Here is a 16,377-nt window from a genome sequence, read left to right on the forward strand (position 1 = left end):
GTATATGTGTATAAATAAACCATATATATTAAAGACAACACAGTCTTTGCCATGCCTCATTTCCATGAACCCTGGGTAAGCAGCTAGAACCGCTGGAATCACATCACTTGGAGACTGGGGTGCCGTGCAACAACAATAATTTTAAAATCTTCCTTAAAAAACAAACAAACCAGGGTTAGCATAACAGTGGCTTGGGCCAGGACTGATTTTAATTCCCCTTCACGGAACCCAGCCAATTCGAGGATCCTGTTATGCAGAGCAAATGATGGGCAAATTTGAATCTCAGCCACCCGCCGCTGCACCCCAGGCTCTCCTAAATGCAAGAAGAGCCCTGCTGGGTCACTTGCACCTGAGCTCAGCACCCAACTTTCTGCACTTGCCCACACTGGGAAGCCCACAAGCCATGCATGAAAACAAACAAATGAAAGTAACAGCATACAACTCTCTCCCTCACTGCTGCTCCCTGGCAAACAGCTTTCAGTGACAGGTCGGCAGGGATTGAATCTGGAACCTTTTGCATGCAAACACAGGACTTACATGCCACTAAAGCTATGACTCCTTCGTTCAGCAGCCAGCGCCCACCTATGGTAGTGAATCTGCAAGCCTCTGCTATTCCTTTTGCAACCCAACCCTAGGCGCAAGAGATTTCCTGTTCTCTTGCGGAGGATACCCAGGAGATAAGGGCCATGCTGCAATAAAGACCGCTGTGGACTTCAGAGGGAAAGGGGCACTGTGTGCCAGGGGTAGGCAGCGTGGCTGTCCCCCAAAAGTTAATTTATTTCATTTAACAATATGTATATACTATCACTTGATTGTACTTAAACATATAAAGGGTTTGCAAGAAATATGCGGGCTCTCAATGCATGCTGTCGCAACTCACAACTCCCATGTTGCCTGATCAACAGCCAAGCAGGCTGGGGGGCTGATGGGAGTTGGAGTCTAAGATGTCCTCTGGGCACCCTGTTGGCTACCCCTGCTCTATGCCCACGTGGGGCTGAGCACCCCCCCGCCTGCCCCCTCTACAGTTTGCTGTGCACCTCTTTGGTTTAAAATTTAAAAAGCATGCTGAGTCTCGCTGGCATTGCCTCCTTCCCTCGAGTCTGTAAGACAAAGCTGCAGAAGACCAGAAGCGGGGGCACCTTTGGGGGAGGTGGGGAAAAAAAAGAGAGGAACCGAAATAGTCAAAGTTGGCATGGGGTGGGGCAAAAGAAAGAAAGGCAGTGGCACATAAATTCTGCCATGCTTGATTTCCAGATGGGGCACTGAGGATTCCCCCCTCCTTTTCCTGTCGCCACCCCCCTCCCGGGTGACCCGTTCCTTGAATGTGGTGGTATGATACAGGCTTTTAGCGCAAATCAGTCACTTTCATCAGCTATGCGGCTATATAGAGAGAGATATAGAGAGATAATATTAAGAGATACAATCGGGGTTTGGCGTCAAACCATCCTCCTTATCGGCTGCCTCTTTCTGGAACAAGAACAACAATGAAAAAAAAAGGAAAGGGCCACGATGCTCTGTTGGGTTTAAGTCCGCTCGCGAGCCGGCTCTCCCTTCCCTCCCTCCCTCCCTCCCTCCGCCCACTTTGCTGGCTTCTTCTCCTTTACAGGGACACAAAATCCACTGCTTGCAGGAGAGGCAACGAGAGCAGCAGCAGCAGCAGCCAGGAGGTGTTTTGGATCAAGAGGCTGATTCCTGCGCATTTCTCCAGCCGGTCTGCAAGAAACAAAAGAGTGCATTCAGACGTGGGGAAAGGTTGCATTAGTTTTCCTGATGAAAACACTGGGCCTGAGGATTCCCACCTTCTATTTGTTTAAGCATTATTATTTTTTTAAAAAAGGGAAATCACCTTGGGAAAGGCAATCAGACTATCAGAATCATTCAATAAAGTCATAGATAGATGACATGACAACTCTTGCAACCCACGAATGCATTGCTTTCGGTCGAAGATGATGTATGGACAAATCTAATGATATTTGGAAAGTATATCAAAACCGTAGTGACTCATGAGTCAACGTAGACTTGAGGGAAACCATAGGTTTGTCCATTTACATAGATATTATATAGTTCCATAACCATAATTATATTTCATTTTCCTATTCTTGCTGTTGTTTCCCTCTGCTTTTTAAAATGTTTTTATGTACTCTTTCTATTTTTTCTATTTACTTTAACTCATTGTACCATTCTTAATAAGGATGATAATAAAATGAAGTCATGAACCCAAAATAAATCACCAAAAATGTGCCCACCTGATTTCTACCCTCCCCTCTACCCCCTGTGAGTTCGTGAGGGTCACTTTGCCTCCTGTCTTAAATCTAACCCAATAAACATCTTTGCCTGTGTTAACAGTTCTCCGCCCTTATGGATGAACAAACCCATCCATTTTTGGTTCTGCGAATTTCTCCTTCTTAACCAGCCTTAATATCAGTTCTCCACAATTCTGCAGCAATTTGCGCTTAAAAAAAAAGTCTGTCAAAGTTTGACAACAGTTTAGTGTGAATTTCCCCTGCCACACCATTTTGACAAATATACACATTTTTGCCAGCGACTTCCCACAATACAATAATTTTTGTCTCGTTTTCACTAAAATAGGTGCCGTTTTTTGCACGTTGTCCCCAGGGTTTCCATTTCTGTGCACATTATTTGGCCAAAGAATCGCATTGCAAAATTTGGAGAAGTGTGAATTTTGAAGGATAGCTGTGTTCTGGTCTAATTGTGAACTGGGAAGTTTCTTTGTTAAGGTGCAAATGAGATTGAATTTCTCTCCCACCCACGCCGTTTCAGGACCAAGACCAGCTCCTCTGAGTTCTTTTCCTGCCTGGCATCCAGTCCTCCTGCTCACCTTTGAAAACCGAGATGTTCTTCATCTGGTTATCCTCATAATCGTTGGTTATCTTCAGCCTGCACACATAGGTCCCCTCATCGGCGGTGGTGAAGCCCATGAGGTGAAGGCACACCAGGTTGTTGGACACAGTGACGTTTGCCCGGTTCTTGTACATGGCGTTGGGGACATTCTGGTTGCTGGCAACAACAACCCCCACGCCAGCATCCCTGCTCAGGCGGAAGTCGTAGCTCAGGGCATTCGTGGTCTTTTTTTCGTACGCACAGTCCAAGCGCAGGCTTTGGTCGCTCATGCAAGCGGTCAGGCTTCTAATCCTCTGGCAGCGGGCAACTTGGAGCACTGAGGAGAAGGCAAGAGGTTTTCACCAACACACGGAGAAGCAATGATCTGCAGAGCTGAGCTGCAATCCCAGCAGCTTCATCCGTTAGGAGGTGAAATTAATACAACAAGAGCATTTTTAATCCATCAAATTAGGTTAATTAACTAATCAAAGGGGAGCATCCCTTTCTGGGTCACTGCAAGGACACCACCTCCTTTTGGAGGGGGTCTGTTTTCTATTGTTTTGATTCATTTACAGTGGTACCTTGTTACAGGTGGGTAGCCGTGTTGGTCTGCCATAGTTGAAACAAAATAGAAAATTCTTTCCAGTAGCACCTTAGAGACCCAACTGAGTTTGTTCTTGGTATGAGCTTTCGTGTGCATGCACACTTCTTCAGATACACTGAAACACTGGACTTCTGTTTCAGTGTATCTGAAGAAGTGTGCATGCACACGAAAGCTCATACCAAGAACAAACTCAGTTGGGTCTCTAAGGTGCTACTGGAAAGTGGTACCTTGGTTCTCAAACTTAATCCGTTCCAGAGGTCCGTTCCAAAACCAAAGTGCGCTTTCCCATAGGAAGTAATGCAAAACGGATTAATCCGTTCCAGACTTTTAAAAACAATCCCCAAAGCAGCAATTTAACATGAATTTTACTATCTAACAAGACCACCGATCCATAAAATGAAAGCAATAAACAATGTACTGCAGTCACACAATCAATCGATCAGTAGCTGAACTGGGTTGAACACAGTCACAAAAACAAAACGAAAAAGAGTTGCCAAAATGCAAAATAAACAGCATAAACAGGTGGACCTTGGCGTAAAACTCGAAACAGAAGCGTGGCACTCAAAACGGAAGCGCAACACTCAAAATGGAGCACATTTGGCTTCCGAAAAAAGTTTGCAAACTGGAACACTTACTTCCGGGTTTGCAGTGTTTGGGTTCCAAGTTGTTTGAGCACCAAGGCGTTTGAGAACCAAGGTACCACTGTACTGCATTAAAAAAAAAAAAATACTTTCCATTTAAGGAAGTGGCAGCCTTGATGACACCAGTACAAGGCAATGAGTTTTACCTGTCACGAGGACTGCAATACCAATGGTGGACTTCATCTTCCTTCCGGTCTACGGTGTGGAGCGTGGGAAGAATCTAGATGTAGAAAAGGCACCCGATTATATAGAGATGGGACTGGGAGGGCAAAGGGGGCAATTGTTAAAAATTATTCTGGCTGAACACAGCCGGTCTCGTGGTCTGAAGCTTATTAGAAAGCAGGAGCTAGATTTGGAGGAGAGGGCCTGCAGTTTCCTAGCGTGTGCACACAGACAACACACGCCACACACCCCTTGCTTCCCGCCTCAGGCCCTTTATTCCCTTCCACCCGGCCCTTCTCCCCCTGCAGCGGAAACCATGACTCAGTGCTGGGTGAGCTAAGTTGGGGGTGAGTCATCCTAAGACTCCTGCAGTGGGGAAAGACGCCAAGGAGACGGGTGAGGAGGCAGAGAGCGAGACAGGCAGATGGAGAGTGTGTGCCTTTTTGGCAAAAGAGGGGCTTTTACATAGATAGATAGATAGATAGATAGATAGATAGATAGATAGATAGATAGCATCTTCTAGACACTTCTGGGGTAAATGGGAACAAGGAACCTATAAATTACAGAAACCTCCAGCCCGCTTTTCTATGTCCCCACCCCCATCAACCTCTTCAACTAGGCTTCAGCATACAGCACGATGCCTTAGAAGCGGCAAAACCTCTCTCACTGCTCCTAAGTAATAAGACACATGAGCGTATCTGCTCAGAAGCAAGCCCTGCTGTGTTTACCGAGTAAAATTTGCATTCATTGCCCCATCTGCTTTTGCCTCTGGCCCTGCCGACCCGTGTTATGTGGCCCCCAGAGGGTCATGCAGAAGGGAATGCGGCTCTCAGTGGTCAAAACGGTCCCCCGCTCCTGCTCTAGGGAATCGTTGCTGTGCATGCTCTGTCTCCCAGCAGCCTTTGGTCCCATCCGGTTGGCTTTGCGAAAATCCTGCATCCTCCTCAGTCTTTTCCACCTTTCCTCCCAAGTCTCCAACACAACACAGTTTGGAACCAGGAAAACCGCAGACTGGGCAGCTCCACACTTGCCTCTGGCCCACAGAAGGCAAGGTGAGCAAAGCAGAAGGAAGGGCGCTGATTCTGAAATATGTTCTCTCTCTGCCAGCCCAGACCCAACGTTCCTAGAGGTTACTCAGCCTTTGCAGAACCTCCAGAAGAAGGAAGCCTCTAGTCGTGGGGCAGCCATCAAAAGCGTCTCTCAGTGGGATATTATTGCCCCTTCCGACATGGCAGAAGGACAGTATAGAGGAGGGGAGTGTAACCTCAGGCCTAGGGGCTGAATGAGGTCCTCCAGGATGTCTATCAGGCCTTGGGGTTCTCTTCAGAGTGGCTCAGTCGCTAGAGCATGAGACTCTTAATCTCTGGGTCATGGATTCGAGCCCCATGCTGGGCAAAAGATCCCTGCACTGCAGGGGGTTGGAATAGATGAGCCTCCAGGGTCCCTTCCAACTCTACAATTCTTTGGTTCTATGATTCAAGCTCCATCTCTTCACTAACCACTTCTCTCTCCAGGTCACATTCCTTGCCAGCCTTGTTCCACATAATGCATGGATGCTTTTGCCAGGCTGGAATTTGTCCTTGAACTCTGAGCATGCCTCTTGATTGCCTGGATGCAGGTTAGAGAGGCGCGTGCAGCCTGCTGCACAAACGCAGAACTTAAATTTCATTTCATCAGTATTGACAGATCCATCAAGGGTTTCACCGCTGCTAGCAGTTGGCTTGCTCCTTTGGCAAGGAGAATTATTCCAACTCCAGTCTTTCATCTGGCTTTGAAAAACCTATTGTCACTTGGCTCCTAGCCCCTACCTGTTCTTCTAGTTTCAGGAAGATGGTAAAAAAGCTTGGTTCTCTCCCCCCCAACTCACTTTCTTCTTCATCATCAGTATCATCATCATCTTATTTGTATGCTGCCTTTCCATAGTTAAAACTATGCTCAAGGTGGCTCACAAAAGCGATTGACATAATTACAAACATAACCAAAGTACTCATAAACAATAAACAAAACACATCCAAAAGTACACAACCAAATTTCCACACAAATCGTAAGATCTAAAAATAAAGATGCCAAAAGACTGAGATCAAAAACAGTAACAAAAAGCCCTAAACAATACCCCAGCCCACAAGTCTGTTCAGCAGCCTCTGCTTTTGTAGCTGGAGTCAGTCTGGGCCTCAAAAAGACTCTGCCCCTGCCCAACGTTGTCTTCAGAAAGACTCTATGGAGACTCCAGCCTTTCTTAGAAAGTTACACACTCTGAAAGACAGTTCCTCATAATCCCAGATACATCAGGACTGGAGTGAGCAAGGAGCGGCACTCTGCACATGCACAAGGGCTCTTTGTTTCATGCTGTCCCCTCCCTGCAGCACTGAAAGCAGGATGCCTGAATAAACCTCCCTGAGCTTTACAACTCGGTTGCTTTAGAAGGCACAGGTCTGACAGGTCCCTGAACCCAAGGGGCTTACAATAAGACACAGGGGAAAACAACAGCAGTGGGAGTGAAATGCAGGCAGGGCAAAGAAGCAGAAAGCTATGCAGTTATTTCAAGCCTGTGCCCTTTTGTTGTAGCAACCAAAGGGTTTTTTGGGGGGTCTTTTGCCTCCTTCTACACCTTTCGTAGGTGGTGCTGTGGGTTAAACCACAGAGCCTAGGGCTTGTTGATCAGAAGGTCGGCGGTTCAAATCCCCACGACAGGGTGAGCTCCCGTTGCTCGGTCCCTGCTCCTGCCAACCTAGCAGTTTGAAAGCACGCCAGTGCAAGTAGATAAATAGGTACTGCTCTGGCGGGAAGGTAAACGGTGTTTCCGTGTGCTGCTCTGGTTCGCCAGAAGTGGCTTAGTCATGCTGGCCACATGACCCAGAAGCTGTACACCGGTTCCCTCGGCCAGTAAAGCGAGATGAGCACCGCAACCCCAGAGTCATCCGCGACTGGACCTAATGGTCAGTGGTTCCTTTACCCTTACACCTTTCTTGCTGGTCTGTGCTGCAAGGAGAGGGAAGGAGGTCTCGACTCACTGCAGAGCACATGCCTTGCACCAAGGCCTTAGGTTTGATCTGCCACAACTGCAGTTAAGAGGATCGAGTAGCTAATGGTGCAGAAGGCCTTTCTCTGTTGGAGATCCTGGAGAGCTGCCAGTCAGCGCAGACAATGCAAGGTTAGAAGGACCTGATAAGGAGGCAGCTTTCTACGCCTTTATTTAACTTGTTTCCTCGGTCAAACCTGTATGAAGTTTTGGTTTGGGGGCAGATTTATGAGATAAGGCCCTTTGGGTGTTGCCTGTTTTGAGGTTTTAATTTTGGCATATGGGTTTTGCTGTTTTAGGCAGGTTGGAGTGTGTGTGTGTGTGTGTCTTGCCTGGCTTTTAATGTTTTATTTTTTAGAGAGTGCATTTCTGGAGAGGTGGGGGGGAGACAGAGTGTGAACACGTGTTTTGCCTTCTTGCTTTGCTTTCCGTGTGCCACCAACTAGGTGACCCATATTTTTTTTGTATTCCTGACTTGTCAAGCCCACATGGCAAAGGTGCCCATGGCAGTTCCAAAATGCGCCTCCCTGGGAACCCTCAAAAGTCTGGGGACCCCAGTGGCATAAGGCATTGCCAGCTGATCAAGGAGAGGATGTGCAGTGCAACGGGAGTCATTTTCTCTGTAAAAGGTCTGTGCTGATTTTCTTTCTTTCTTTTTTGTACCCAGAGTACTAAGCACTAAAGGCTACCTCCCACCGAGTCAGAGCACTGGTCCATTTATTTTAGTATTGTCTGCAATTATGGGCAGCATCTATTGGGAGATGCCAGGGTGGGGGATTGAACCTGGGACCTTTGGCATGCAAAGCAGATGCTCTCCCACTGAGCCACAGCCATTTTGCGTAACAAAAACACAGGAAGGTGCCTTATGCCAGGCTACCTTCAGCTCTGGGAGCTGAGGTTCCCCACCTCTGTTCCCGAACTACAACTCCCACCACCCCTAATCACTGGCCCTGCCCTCTGTGACTGATGGCGCCCAGTAACACCCAGAGGGTGACAGCGTCCCCTTCCATGACCCAGATCCTTCTCAAGGGGCTGGCTTTGTATTTTGGGGATTTTGCATTCGAATCCACACTCAGCCACGAAGCTCCACTGGGTGACCTTGGGACAGCCACCCTCTCTTAGCCTAACCCACCTCGCAGGGTTGTTGTGAGGATGAAACGGGGAAGAGGAGAACCCATGTGCATCACCTTGAGTTCCTTGGAAGATGAAGGAGGCATATAAATGCAGCAAGCAAGCAAGCAAACAAATAAATTGAAATTGGCCCATCAGCTTGCAAGGGCCTCCCACCCCCTCTGTAGCTGCAGAGGCTCCCCCCCCCCGTACCCCAAAATTATCCCTTCTGTTGTTTTCAGTGGCTGCTGCCCATGCTGACTTCCGCGGTGGGAAGATATATTACAAGATGACTCACAGGCACAAAGGAGATGTGATGCTGGAGAGTGAGGATTAGGACACAACCCATTTTTTAAAAAAATGAATTAGCAGCTGGGCTGTGTATGTGAGTGGCTGTTCTGAAAACCCAGGGAAGGTCTGCTGTGGGGAAGGGGGTTTAATTGAACCCGGTGTGACCTTTTGCCAATTCCTCCCCACCCTTCCACCACTGCTACTAGCTCTGTGGAGTAAAAATACAGATATGAAAAGGGGTGTGTATGTGTGTGATTTGCATCAGAAAAGGACGCAGAAGGTTTTAACTTGCTCCAAGAGCACCATCTACCCCCCCCCCTTTCAAAGCAGGCCCACTGGGTTGCTAATTAGCAAAACTAAGCTCATGGAAGGAGTGGGATATAGGATGCTGCCTTATATAGGATGCTGCCTTATACTGAGTTGGCCATTTAGCTCAGTACTGTTTACACTGACTGGTAGCAGCTCTCCAGAGTTTAAAAGACAGGGTCATTCTTAGCCTTGGAGATGCCAGGGATTGAAACTGAGTCCTTCTGCATGCAAAGCAGTTGCTCTGCCACTGAGCTATGGTCATAGTTGAGCACCAGAGCCTCTCTAATCCACATGCAGAAGGTCCCAGGTCCCATCCCTGCTTCTCCAGGTACGGCTGGGTGGCAGCCCTGCCTGAAACCCTGGAGAGCTGCTGCCAGTCCAGGTAGATAATACAGAGCTGGATGGACAAATTGTGGGACTCAATATCAGGTAGCTTCCCAAGGTTCCTGAAAGGGGATTTAAGAGAGGAAGGGTGGGGGAAGAGAGAGAGAGAGAGAGATGAGAAGGAATATTTAAGAGCCAGTGTGGTATTTCTGGTTAGCTTGTCTGACTAGGACCTTGGGATCAAATTCCTACCATGCCATGAAGCTTACAGGGTGTGACCTTGGGCTGGTCACAGTCTCTCAGCCTAGCCTACCTCACAGGGTTGTTGTGGGGATAAAATGGGGAAGCGGAGAAGTATGTACGCCACCTTGAGTTCCTTGGAGGAATGGTGGGACAAATAAATGAGATAAATAGGGATTTGGAGGAGGTGGACATGGGCTTGTCGGACGGACATCTGTTGTTATGAACCGCCCCCATCTACTGCGCACCCCAACTCCTCCCCTTTTTCTGACGGTCATGCCTTAATTTGATATCAAGCCTGCCTTTGTCTTGCTGCTTCCCTCCCTCCCCTCCTCTCTACATCAATAGGCACGCTCCGTATGGAGCAGACTTTGGTAAAATGAGTGAGGACAAAATTTGGCAGAACTGATGTGATTGGTCAGTTAGTTAAGTATTTCTATTGTTTTACTTGATCTACCGGGGGGGGGGAGCTGCCCCCCTGTCCCTCCTTGGCTATGCCCATGTTGTAAGAACAGCACCACTGGGCATAGCCTGAGTGCACTGTTTATGCAGAACCAGCCCAGAAAACACTGGGAACAAATAAAGTCTTTCAAGGCAGACAGGAGGAGAATTCATACTGCATTGGTTTAGGCCATTTCTCATGAGCTGTGCGATGTCCTGGGTTCGTGAGGAAGTGGCGCAGCTGAGTGGCAGAGCATTTTCTTTGCACGCAAAAGTTTCCTGGCACCTCTAGGCAGGGCTGGAAATGCCCCATCTGAAAATCCACTGCAAGTGAGTGTAGTCGACGACACACCAATCTACGCACGGTTTTCTGCCTGCAGAGCAGACGATACTAAACTAGACGGACCAATGGTCTGGCTGATACTGAGCCAGATCGTTGGTCCATGTAGCTCTGTATTCCCCACACCAACTGGCAGCAGCTCTCCAGGATTTCCTGCCTGAAACCCCCGAGAGTTGCTGCCATTTAGTGTGGGCAGTACTACATAGACCTATGGCTCATTATAAAGACTGCTGTATATGGGGGCTGCATTGACTTGGAGAAGGAGAAGGTGGTTCCTCCCTGGTCACAACAACAGCAGCCTGTGCTGGTGCTTCCTTGCCCCCCTACCTTAACGCCCACCCCACAGGAAATGGAAGGACTGGTCTAGACTGCACCAGCAATGCAGTCCACCATGATGCTGCTGCAGGGCTGGCTAAGGTGCTGCCCTTGCAGAACAGGCAGCTGCAGAAAAAGCATCGCCAGCAGAGCGCTTGGCACAGGGTCTGCGGCACCGCCATGTCCCGCACCCAGCCTTCCAATCCCAGGCTGCACCTGCGTTTTCCACATTCCTAGACCTTGGCGCGGTGACCGCAGCGCTCCTGACACCCAGCTGGAGTCCGCCACCCAAGGAGATCAGGTTACTGGTTCGAGGGCAATGGCTCTCTACCCTGTGGCGCTGATACAGCAAGTATGCCCGCGTTAGACAGTCTTGGAAATCGGATGCTGGATCCGTTCCATCAGTACAGCCTCTCTCTCTCTCTCTCTCTCTCTCTCTCTCTCTCTCTCTCTCTCTCCCACACATACGCATTTCTGGGCAGACAACGAATTTCTCCCCCTGCCTCCCTCCAAACACTTTCTGCATGTGGCGGTACGGTCTGTAAGGCGGAAGAACGGGCAAATCTGCAAGAGGAAGGGCGTGGTGGCACCCCCCTCCCACAGGGAGACCCTCATAAGAATACCAAGGAAAGCTCTAGGGTGGTGAGAAAGATGGCAGCGCCCAAGGGTGTCGTCCTCCGGGGCTGCTGCGTCAGAGGGGACCCGAGAGGATCACTAAGGCTGAGGAAGCAAAAGGGCAAAAGCGCAAGAGACCCAACCCTGCCCCCTCCGCCGTCCTTTTCCCTGGGGATGCGGAGTCCGGTCCACAAAAGCGCAATAAAAGGGTTAGTCTCCAAGGTGCCAAGAGACTCCTTGTTGTTTTTGCTGCAAGAGTCCGACCCGTCGACTACGTCCCTCTGGAACTCCTGCTCCCTTGCAGGACAATCACTCTCCGCTTCAAGCGAGATCTTCCCCATCCCCCTTTCCCTGCCTGCCCTTGCCTGCATCCCAGATCTATTCTCCTCCTCCACTCGCCTCTTTCCTCCTCCCTGCTCACCTCCTTCTTCCTCGGCTCTGTCTCTCCCTAACAGCGCAATCCTAGGCACGTTTGCTCACGAGTAAGCGCTGCGCTTGCACCTTTGCGCAAAGGAATGCAGTCTTTTTTTATTCGTGCGTTCATTTCCCCCGGGCGGTTAACCGCTCCTTTCCTCCATCCCACCTTTCCTGCTCCATCTTCTTCCACATCCCTCCCTCTCTCCATCGCCCACCGCCTCCGGTTCTGCGGCCTCGCGTCTCCAAAATTTCCCGGGGGTGGGGGCAAGAAAATATGAAGAGGAGAAGCGGTATCCCGCTTCCCGCCGAGCCCCCTTTCCTACCTACCCTCCTTCTGCAGCCGCCCCACCCTGGAGATGGGCTCCTCCGACTGTCTCCTAGCGAGAAGCAAGCCCCGTTACCTGCGTCTGGAGCGAGGATCCTGCGCGTCTCTGGCTCCTGCAGTCTGGGGCAAGGCGAGAGACTGCTGCACGAGGCGACAGGGAGGAGGGGCGGGGCTCCGGGACACGCCCCGCCCACGAAGCCCCACCCCCTGCGGTACAAAGCGGACTTCTCTGCAGGAGTGGGGCGAGCGCCTTCAGCAGCTTCTGGAGCCCCCACCCACGCCACGTGGTACACGGCCGGGAAGGAGAGGCGGAAGTGACAGCTGTGGTAGCTGGGCTGCATTTCTAAGGCTTGTTGGGGAGAGGGCTCAGGTTGGTGGGCTCAGGATCTACTTGACGGCTTCCCAGAAGACGTTTGGTTAGGTGGATCTCCACAAATACAAATTCCATGGGTGGTTATGAGGCAACCCTTATCTCCTGCCTTTCTCTCACCAACCTGGTGCCTCACCCTGCCTTCCTCAGCACTTACCGGGCCCAGCCAGTGCCCATCTCTCATCAGCCACCACTATCGTTCTAGGCTAAGGCCCGCTCCATCACCCTTGACCCTCCCAAGCCTTTGGCTTGTCTCCCCAATTTTACTGCTTGTCTCCCCAATTTTACTGCTCAGGTATTTTCTCCGTGACCATTTTTTGCCCAGCCAGACTTGGTTTGTAACTGCAATTCATCCGCTGAGGATTGGAAATCTGGCAAGGGGGAGTTGGGAGGGAGAGCCCAACACTGCTCATTGTCCTAGTCTCGTTTTGTGAACATTTGTAGAGTGTTTCCCACAGCTTATTGTCAAAGAAAATTAAGCCAAAGACCAAAAAAGGGAATCTTGTCTGCACACAACAAAACCTTAGAATTCCAATAAAACCTTATTGAATTCCTCATCTGATGCGAGTCTTTTCCTGGAAGCTGTGTGTTAGTCAAGCACAATGAGCCTGGCTGTTTCTGCAAATCTGCAGAAGTAGTTCGAAAGGAGACCGTATGGTGCTTTCCAGTTCTGTGCGTGTCTCTTGGAAAGCTTAAGGACTGAGTCAGCGCACACTGCTGGCACCTGCCAACCAAGCCCAGCCAGGCTTGCTAACTGGGGGAAAAAAAGGACACAAACAGCTCTGCTCTCAAGAAAAAACGTGGTCCACAGATCTCAGAAGGGGTGCAGATAACCCTGCTAACGTTTGAAAATCAAAACACCTGTGAAAGGCACAGCCATGGGGGCTGTTTGAAAAGTATGGGCCATTTCCCTCACAAAGGACAGCAATTAGCCCTACTGGCAGGAAACCTTTTGTTTTGCAGAAATGTGTGTCTGGGAGGGGTCAAGGAGAGATGGCACAGGTGTAGAAAATTCCCAAGTTACCTTCTCTGACCCTCCCATTTTGTGATGTAGCTCTGATGTATCTGGGGGGATGGTGGTCTTGGGTTACACCTCTTCTGTGATTGGATGTTTCTGGGGGTGGGCTAGACTCCAGGAGGGATTTTTAAATGTCTTTATAAGAGCATTGTTCTGGGTCTTTCCCCCTGAAAAACACAGCTGTTGCAACAGCTTCAATAAAGATCAAACTTACTAGCTGCTCTGCTTTTTTACTCCTACCAATGGAGAACCTGCAAAGGACTTTGCAAGGGCTCTTGTGTACCCCATAAGGGAATAAGGGCAGATTTTTGCTTATTACAACCTCATATGAGACATCACCAATGAGTTTGCGGTGGGGTGGGGCTCAGACGTCTGCTGGAAACCCCGAAGAACTGCTGCGTGCCATCATGAAGATCTTCAGCTGGTCGAGACCCAGTACCCACCTCTGACCCCCAGCCATAGCCTCCAACATTTCTCCGATGGAAATAGGGACGTCCTAAGGAAAAGCAGGACATTCTGGGATCAAATCAGAAACCGGGACGGCTTCTGTAAATCCAGGAATGTCCCTGGAAAATAGGGGCACTTGGAGGGTCTGCTAACCTGCATTATAGGACCCACTTTCAAATACTGTAGTCCCTTTTGATTTATACTAGTATAAGGCACACTAGGAATCCTAAAATGGCAATTGAACAGGGCAATATTACATAGCGTTGCTTTAGCATTGCTAAATGAAAGCCAGTGAGGTAGGCAAGAGCCCAGAACAGATATTCTGAAATGGGAGGAATGAGTACGTGAATTGGGGAGGAGGGAACAGGAGATAGGACAGCTTGAGGCATTGGGAACTAGGCAACTATGCAGAGAGATCCATAAATGGACCCCCCCACTCTGTACAGCAAGAATTCCCCCCCCCCCATGATCCAACCCTATTTCCGGTTACAGGAAGTGGAGTGAGCAGTGAGGATGATGCAGCAAATGCAGGGCAACTGAGCTGCCTACCAGTATCCCATCTGTTCTGGATGAAGTCTAGAAAGCCATAGAAACAGATTAGAAAAAGATCAGAGAGTTCCCATTCCACAGAGAACGCCTTTGCTACAGGCATAGCTATAAGGAAGTGGGGGGTTCAGTTTGCCAGATAATACATTTATTATTGAAAAGGCTCTTGCATTTATCCTGCCACTGCAACACTCATGGAAATGGAAAGGGCAGTTTCCTAATGTGGATGTTGGTAGCGAAAAGGAGCAAAGTGGCAGAAGGAGCCTGGCATTCGGTGGAGGGAGAGCCAGCTGGGCCGCTCACAAACAGCAACAGAGAGAAGGAAAGGCGATACAAAACCATGCATGGTGTAGAGTAATGTGGAGCCTGTGTGGTGTAGTGGTTAGAGGGTTGGGCTAGGATCTGGGAGACCAGGGTTTGAATCCCTTCTCAGCCATGAAACTCACTGGGTCAGATTTTTGGGCCAGCCACAGTCTCCCTCAGCCAGGGGCGTTCCTAGCCCCTTGGCCGCCCGGGGCGGGAAGCCAAGAGGCACCCCTGGGGGCGGGGCATCGTGACGCGCGCGTGCGTCATGACGTCATGACGCACGTTCACAGCGCGATGCCACGCCCCCGGGGGGGAAAAAGGGAAATAGCAGGTGCTTGAGAGCGCCCGCTTTGCTCCCCCCTTCCCTTTCGGCTTCTTTCAGCGCCGAAAGGGGAGGAAAAAAGGAAGCAAAGCGGCGCTTTAAGCGCCGGCTTTGCTTCCCCCCCCCCTTCCCCTTCAGTGCCGAAAGGGGAGGAAAAAAGGAAGCAAAGCGGCGCTTTAAGCGCCGGCTTTGCTTCCCCCCCCTTCCCTTTCAGTGCCGAAAGGGGAGGAAAAAAGGAAGCAAAGCGGCGCTTTAAGCGCCGGCTTTGCTCCCCCCCCCCTTCCCTTTCAGTGCCGAAAGGGGAGGAAAAAAGAAGCAAAGCGGCGCTTTAAGCGCCGGCTTTGCTTCCCCCCCCTTCCCTTTCAGTGCCGAAAGGGGAGGAAAAAAGAAGCAAAGCGGCGCTTTAAGCGCCGGCTTTGCTTCCCCCCCCCCTTCCCTTTCAGTGCCGAAAGGGGAGGAAAAAAGGAAGCAAAGCGGCGCTTTAAGCGCCGGCTTTGCTTCCCCCCCCTTCCCTTTCAGTGCCGAAAGGGGAGGAAAAAAGAAGCAAAGCGGCGCTTTAAGCGCCGGCTTTGCTTCCCCCCCCCTTCCCTTTCAGTGCCGAAAGGGGAGGAAAAAAGGAAGCAAAGCGGCGCTTTAAGCGCCGGCTTTGCTTCCCCCCCCCCTTCCCTTTCAGTGCCGAAAGGGGAGGAAAAAAGAAGCAAAGCGGCGCTTTAAGCGCCGGCTTTGCTTCCCCCCCCTTCCCTTTCAGTGCCGAAAGGGGAGGAAAAAAGAAGCAAAGCGGCGCTTTAAGCGCCGGCTTTGCTTCCCCCCCCCCCTTCCCTTTCAGTGCCGAAAGGGGAGGAAAAAAGAAGCAAAGCGGCGCTTTAAGCGCCGGCTTTGCTTCCCCCCCCCTTCCCTTTCAGTGCCGAAAGGGGAGGAAAAAAGAAGCAAAGCGGCGCTTTAAGCGCCGGCTTTGCTTCCCCCCCCCCTTCCCTTTCAGTGCCGAAAGGGGAGGAAAAAAGAAGCAAAGCGGCGCGTTTAAGCGCCGGCTTTGCTTCCCTGCCCGCTTTCTCTTTCGGCCGCCGTTCGTTCTGTCGCCCCAGGAGCAGCAGCAGCTGCTTCTCCCACGGCGACGGAGCGAGCGGCGGTGCGTGGGGGTGAGAAGCGGCGGCCCCTCCTGCCACTCCCCACGCACCACCGGTCACCCCGGGAGCAGCAGCGCTGCACAGACGGGGTGCTTGGCTGAGCGAGCACCCCGTCCGTGCAGCGCTGCTGCTCCCGGGGTGACGGAGGGAGCAGCGGCGCGTGGGAGGGGCCGCCGCTTCTCACCCCCACCCGCCGCTTATCACCCTGTCACTGGGGGCGTACCGCCCCTACCGCCCCTCCCCAACGACG

The 16,377-nt window shown here is 50.7% G+C and overlaps 1 protein-coding gene across 1 annotated transcript; it reads right to left on the reverse strand.

Moving 5' to 3' along the window:
• Positions 1-1,581: 1,581 nt before the first annotated feature.
• THY1 (Thy-1 cell surface antigen) lies at positions 1,582-12,203 on the reverse strand. The gene is made up of 4 exons (XM_033172053.1): positions 12,071-12,203; positions 4,233-4,306; positions 2,840-3,178; positions 1,582-1,713 (listed from the first exon to the last, which is right to left on the reverse strand). Exons 2-4 carry the CDS (start codon positions 4,267-4,269, stop codon positions 1,601-1,603), a joined length of 489 nt encoding a protein of 162 aa, XP_033027944.1. The 5' UTR covers positions 4,270-4,306; positions 12,071-12,203; the 3' UTR covers positions 1,582-1,600.
• Positions 12,204-16,377: the final 4,174 nt, after the last annotated feature.

This window comes from Lacerta agilis, chromosome 15 (genome assembly GCF_009819535.1).
Source record: "Lacerta agilis isolate rLacAgi1 chromosome 15, rLacAgi1.pri, whole genome shotgun sequence".
In the NCBI taxonomy this organism is placed as follows: domain Eukaryota; kingdom Metazoa; phylum Chordata; class Lepidosauria; order Squamata; family Lacertidae; genus Lacerta; species Lacerta agilis.